At 28.7% G+C, this 7,096-nt stretch overlaps 1 protein-coding gene across 1 annotated transcript; it reads left to right on the forward strand.

Moving 5' to 3' along the window:
• Nucleotides 1-525: 525 nt before the first annotated feature.
• On the forward strand, nt 526-1,935 carry LOC112689720 (zinc finger protein 862-like). Its single transcript, XM_025563551.1, has 3 exons — nt 526-589; nt 696-851; nt 1,193-1,935. Exons 1-3 carry the CDS (start codon nt 526-528, stop codon nt 1,933-1,935), a joined length of 963 nt encoding a protein of 320 aa, XP_025419336.1.
• Nucleotides 1,936-7,096: the final 5,161 nt, after the last annotated feature.

Here is a 7,096-nt window from a genome sequence, read left to right on the forward strand (position 1 = left end):
GAATACTTGTACGTATTTTTTTTTATAAGCAGTGGCGTAGTTACGGGGGGCAAAAGGGGCGCTTGCCCTCCTAACCTCTACTGAAAATTAACTTTTAAACAAAATTTGGTAATTTAAAAAAACTGTATATTGAAAAAAATATTATTTTGATTGATAATGTTGTTGAATTGATAAATATATTAAAACCACAGTAACTAGTAACCACCGGTATAATTAAGACCAAACCGTAATGTGCAACGGTGATAGTAAGAACACGCATGTTTTTAACGCTTATCAAATAAAGTAAATAATGTTATTATATTTTTTAAAATTGTACTCAAGGCTATTTATATGTTATGACAACATTAAATATTGCCTCTTATAGATAGTATAACAGTTTAAGAGCGGAAAATATTTTTGTTTAAAGTAAATATATTAAAATGAGCGAGATTTCATGTCATTATAATGAATTTGAGACTTGTGATCCATCGCAAAACATTAGATATATTGTTCATAATGAACACTTATTTAAACATTATCTGGAACATGGACCTATTCAACCAAAACATGGATTCAACAAAGTTAATGGTAGATAATTTAGAACGGACTGGTATGTTATTATTTTCATTAAATTATTCCTGTTTTGTGTCATGCACATGCAACAAATATTAATCTTATTTATTATATTTGACGGTACACAAAATTCACTTGATTAGAATACAGTTTAGAAGAACAAGTGGCTTTTTGTTTTTTCTACCGTGTGATGCCATCTAAAAAGTCAAGTTTTACAGTTATACGAGTAGTTGGTGGAGTAAAAAGTAATGTTTTTTCAGCCACTGGTTTTAATAACTGGAAAAATTCATTAGATAAAGGTATCATTTGCATTTATTTATTAATAAAATAAAAATGTTATACTGTTTATTAATTGGTCAGACCTGTTAATCTAAGGGACATAATATTTTATTTAATAATTAATTGATAGTTAATGATAATAATTTTAACTGATTTAAGCTTAACTGTAACCCTTCCAAAACATAATGAAAGTAAAACACATTTTGAGAGTGTAAACTTAGTAAAACATTTTCTAACAAAAAAGTAAATTGATGAAGTAATTTCTGTTGAAAATGAAAAAATAAAAACCAAGAAAAAGCTTGGAAAAAATATACTTATTTTTAGTGTTGTTAAATTTTTTGAAATTTGACCTTCCTTTTAGAGGCCACGATGAAAGTTCTAATTCTAATAACAAGGGGTGTTTTCAAAGAATTTATTCAGTTTTTGACAAGTAATGGTGACAGTATTTTGGCAGTTCATTTAAAAAATTCACCTCATAATGCTATGTATCTTAGTCCTGAAATCCGAAATGAAATGGTGTCTATTACTGGTGAAAGTATTAAAAGTTACATAGTAAAAGAAGTAATTGAATGTGGTCCGTTTTCTATTTTAATGGATGAAACGTCAGATTTATCCTATAAAGAACAAGTTTCAAATTTTGTACGGTATGTTAAATTTGGAAATCAAAATTATACCATTTGTGAACACATTATTGCTCTGCAAGAAACTAATCAAACTACTGGTGAAGCTTTAACTGAACTTATTTTATACATACTAAGCAAAAATAATCTTTTAGTAGAAAATCTTGTTGGTCGAGGGTATGACGGTGAAAGTAATATGAGGGGTGCAATTAAAGGAGTACAAAGTCGAATTAAGGAAATAAATCCAAATGCACTTTACACTCATTGTTTTAGTCACAATTTAAACTTAGTTTTAATAAATTCCTTGACTGGAAGTAGGCACACCATACTTAAACATTTCTTTGGAACAGTGGAATTAATATATTCGTTTATTGAAGGAAGTCCTGTTCGACATTCATATTTTATATCAAAACAAAAATGTCCACTTCGTTACACTAATGACAATACCACGTGTCTACATTTCACTAATTGTTCAGGAGAATGAAAAAACTAAATAAATATTAATAAATATTATACACCTCAAATTTTTATCAAGTTTAAATTTCAGTTTTGATTATCCAACATTTTTAATAAAATTCTTTAAATTTGGTTGCTATTTAAAATTTAGTGTAGTTACTTGGTATTTACTAAAGTTTTTGTGAGATAGGTGTTATTTATCAGTGCTTTAACATGGTTTAAACTTATAAAAATATTGGAGGAGAAATAATTTATTTTACGTTATTGCACAGAAAATAAAATTCAGGCGCAAGGAAATAGCAAATATTTTGATACCGAAAACTCATTTTATGTAAAACGTGCTATTGTCATTAGTGTAACGACTTGTACTTAGGTAATCGTATTATTTATTTAAATTTACATGGCTCTTATTCAGTCAATTTTGAATTTAGAACCATACTTTATTTATCAAAATTACTCAAAAGAAAATAGGCCTATCCAAATATGGGATTCAAAAAGGTTTTACCATTTAAAAAAAAATGAAAATATATTGCGCATGCGCAAACTATATGAGTTAAAAAAAATAATAAGTCATAAGAATTTATGATCCATTAGTCCAGTTGAATGCTCAACAAACAGAATTGAAAATTATTTACAGGGTAATGAGTGATAAAGTGTTCTTCGTTTCCGCGAACATCCTGTATATGGATGATGCGTCTTTTTTGGGAGGAAGTAGTGACAGTTTTTTTATTTTCTTAATATAGTCACCCTAAAATAAATCAACCACCTGTTCGCCTGCAGATCTACCGTCGGTATGTGAGTGTAACGTGTCTGCATCATAACGCGACGACGCTTATTACCACTTATATAAAGTATAACGTACTTACGTTGTACAATTTTTACAAGTCTACTGTACAATTTATAAGCGCCATTTATCACAAAAAAATAATAATAATTATAATAATAAAATTAAAGTTAAGTGCCAAAAAAAGGTAAGTTTTAGTTAAATTCGTTATAATAAAAATGTACTTAATATTACAATGTAATTAGTGTCAGATCAGCAAGATAACATGTAATAGAATGGAAATAATTTAATATCCTTATTCCTAATGTTTAAATAAATACCGAAGCGCCAATGCCAAAATTAAGAAAATATGAAAATTTTGTTTTTGCTCTCCTAAAAAATAGTAAAATTGTCGCTTAGCCCCTTTTGCCTTTTACCAGTTGAAATGCTGACCGAGAGGGAAGAGCTAATCGTTTGGCATTGTACTAGTACGACATTTGTAAATATTCGATCTATATAATATCTAGACGAGACTTGGTTGAACGTAGACGATTGTGTCGATCGTGTTTGGAAGGACAATACGGTTCTCTCCGAACAAAATGCATTCAATACAGGCCTAACAACCGGTCCGTCAAACCCATTAAGGGAAAACGGCTCATTGTACTACACATGGGGTCGGAGAATGGTTTTCTGCTGTGTTTTGTTACCAAAAAAAAAAAAAAAAAACACCGGAGATTACCATGATGAGATGACGAAATAACTTCAAATACTTCTATACTATATTATTAAATATTATTTATATTACTATTAAATATTATATAATATTAATTTACGCGGTTACATAAATGCATAAAATATTTATATGATTTTTTTTATTTCTTACAAAATTTGTCACCCTAGGTACGGGCTTACATCTTATGTGATTCACCTTGAAATTTTAGATTGATGCTACTTGTATTTTGTGCGCTCAACCCAAAATTACCTGTGTAATCAGTTGACTTCGTGAATTCCGCATTTTGCATACATCCTATTGATGCCTTTCTATAATAATTATTCTTAATATTACACTTTGGAATGTAGCCATACGGTATATATAATATATGTTTGCGTTACCCTCGAATTTAAACTAATTTTTGTTGTTGCGAATATTATATTATTTATAATCATTTCCCGTAATGTTGTTTGCATATTATAATTTAAAATCTTATACATTATTATATAAATTGAGACAGCCCAAGATAGAAATAGGTGGTGAGGTATAGTAATGGCGGCAAAAACTCTTAGAGAGTAGGAATGCCAAGGAGAGAGAGAGAGAGAATACATTATTATATTAGCTAATATTTTTTAAAAGTTAATTAACTTAATAATTTAAGTTATTTTTTAAAAATGTTTATTGTTATCAGACTATATACTATCCAACAAAATTTGTTATTATATTTTTTACGTGGATCTCCAGTAGACCTAAATCCACGATTAATCAAAAGATCAATAATATTACAAATAAATATCAGGTTATCGAAATAAATATTTAAAGTATTTTGGTCAGGGGATGCCTCGCCCTGATTCTTGAATTTTTGCCTTTGCCGAAATTACAGAAGCACCTCGCCGACGTGGATCCAGTCACAACTAAACGTACAATATTAAATAAACATTTTGAGAATACAAAACAAATCTAATGAAGAAATACATACATAGAACAGTGAGACTTTGAGTGAATAACGGATACGGGTACGATTTCTACTCTTTCCGTTATAAGAGAATGAAGACATATTTTAACGAGTTCTAAATCGTTTTGAGTGACAACTTTTTTACAACTGACATCAAATAAGTTTTCAGGTTACAAAAACTGTTGTGCGTATTGACCGTCCAAACAATAGATAATTTATCGAATGCGACATCGGACCGCTGTCTATATTCCCGGATTACTCATCAGATAATCGTAGTATATTATTATAGTCGCGTAGTTAGCATCCGACAAGTATAACATGCCGCATTCCTGGTCTATAACAATGGCAACCAAAAGCAATCTGCCTGCGACAGAAAGAAACAAAACAATTGAAACAATGAAAAGTATATAGTAGAAAAATAAAATAACTTATGTCATCGGCAGAACATTGGAGAATGTCAACTTTTAATGTTATGAATACAATTGACGGATACTGTCGGTTGAACGGACCTATGGGAACATGTCCTATATGCCAATAGATTCGATTTTCCTTAAGTTTCCAATTTAATTTGATTGGAATCTGACCAATCCGTCAGTTTCACGCCTCGTCCTCTACGTTTCCCGGACAAGGATTGCGCACAGGGGAAGATGAAGGATAAATGATGGTTGTCCAGATAACGGGACTTCCCGAACAATAGAAACCTAAGCGAGATTTATTTGACAGTACCGCTATGCGCAGCACTTGACGGGAAAAAATCTACTGTTATGGCATAAAACATACACTCTTAGATTATAAATAAATCACTCTAGAATGATTATAGAGTAAAAATACCTATTATCAAAATTAAATTTTACATTATTTTCAAGGGTATCTCATCGGGTTTTTCATTATTTAAATTTTTCTGTTTGATATAGCATTTATAAAATACGATTATTTTAAATTTTTTAAATGACTGTATCTTTTTTTAAATTTAATATTTTTTAAAACCCCAATGAAATGCCCTCTAAAATATTGTTTTATTTGATTTTGATAAAAGGTCTCTTAGCTCTAAAACCATTAAGGAACAAGTAATTTTCAATTTACGTGAACACGTTTTTGATACTAAAACAATACCTGTATGATGTCCTTTTAATGGGAATGATAATGCAGTTGTTTCCTCTTGCCTTCAGCATAACTTATTTTGTGAGATAGATTGTCAAGTCTATCTCAATCCCCAACCTGGAGGACCAGAACCACCGACCAATAAAATCAGGGGTGACTGTTGCAACATACTTATAGTACGCTGGACGATGGGTATATCACTTTCCCTACGCCAGGTGATAGGGGTACTAGATAGGAAAAAAGAAGAAACCCATTAAAAATATGAAAATGTTATAAAAAATATTATCGAAGTATTAATTTACTATGTAGATACATACGGCGAGTGAGGGCGTTCCACTTCATCGCCGTGGCTACCGATAGTAATAGGCTCATAGATCTAAATAAAATTTTATTGAACAATTGAATAGTAAATTTGAAGATTTTAATGTGGATGTAATAATTGAAATAGTTTTCTGAAGTAAAAAATCGTTATAAGAAAAAAATGTAAGATTAAAAATCTTCAGATACACCTATCTTTTAAATGTTGAAAAAAGTTTGAAGTTTAAGTTTAAAATGTTATATTAGATAACACAATTTCAAATATGGAAAGAATGTTTTCCTCTAATAAAATGCTATACACAGATATATCTTTTTTATTGCCAGATAATTTTGAAGGCATTTAATAAAATATTGCCTTCTAATATATATTATTTTATAATATATATAATATATTGCATTAGTGGAGTTGTGTAAAGTGTTAAAATATTTTGATAATTTTATATCAATTTAAAAGGTAAGAAATTAACTCATAAGTTTTGCAGGTAATTGGAAATATTTTTAAAGTCTTTACCCGGCGAATATATATAGGTAGTTAATAAAGACATACAAAATACTGATGACGATAACAATGATGATGTTTACAGTAATGAAGAAAAGATTACAAGTTCAAAAATGTGTAAATCATGTATGAATTGTTCAGTTTGTTGCTACAAAATTTTACTCAAGTACAATTTATATAATAACGCTTACTCAAACCTTGCTCTAGCCTACAAATATGTTCTTATACTACCACGTACTCAGGTGATACTTATGAATTAATTATAATTATAATTAATGCAAACATAATTTATTAATAATATGCAGTTATATAGGTATAATAACAATGTAAGTTTTATTTTTCAAGTAGCATCTAAAAGATCATTCTCAATTCTGAAGTACATCAATCAAATCATGCCTGAGAAACACTAACGGAATCAAAATTGGAAGCATTTATACTGATGAGTGTAGAGAAATAAATTTTACTCAAAATTTATATTGATGACATTATTGATATTGTTAAAAATCACAGTAAATTATTAAGATAAACTAACCTATTAAAATGTTTGATTAAATATTAAAATATAGACATAAAAAAGTACAGAATTTTTAATTTAGTACAATATCTTACATGTTAGTATTATAATGTGATATAACTAATTTTAATACTAATATAGTAATATATGTAATTATAAATAAGTAATACATTATACTTCAAGTCTTCAGATAATAATAAATAATAATAATATATAATTTACTAAAAATATTAAGAATCATAAGTTGTTTTCTGAGAAAATTGAAAATGTGTAGAGGATGAACGTTTCTCATTGAATAAAATTGTTATATTTGAGTTTTTACATTTT

The sequence above is a fragment of the Sipha flava genome, unplaced genomic scaffold (genome assembly GCF_003268045.1).
Source record: "Sipha flava isolate LNK unplaced genomic scaffold, YSA_version1 46_pilon_pilon, whole genome shotgun sequence".
Lineage (NCBI taxonomy): Eukaryota > Metazoa > Arthropoda > Insecta > Hemiptera > Aphididae > Sipha > Sipha flava.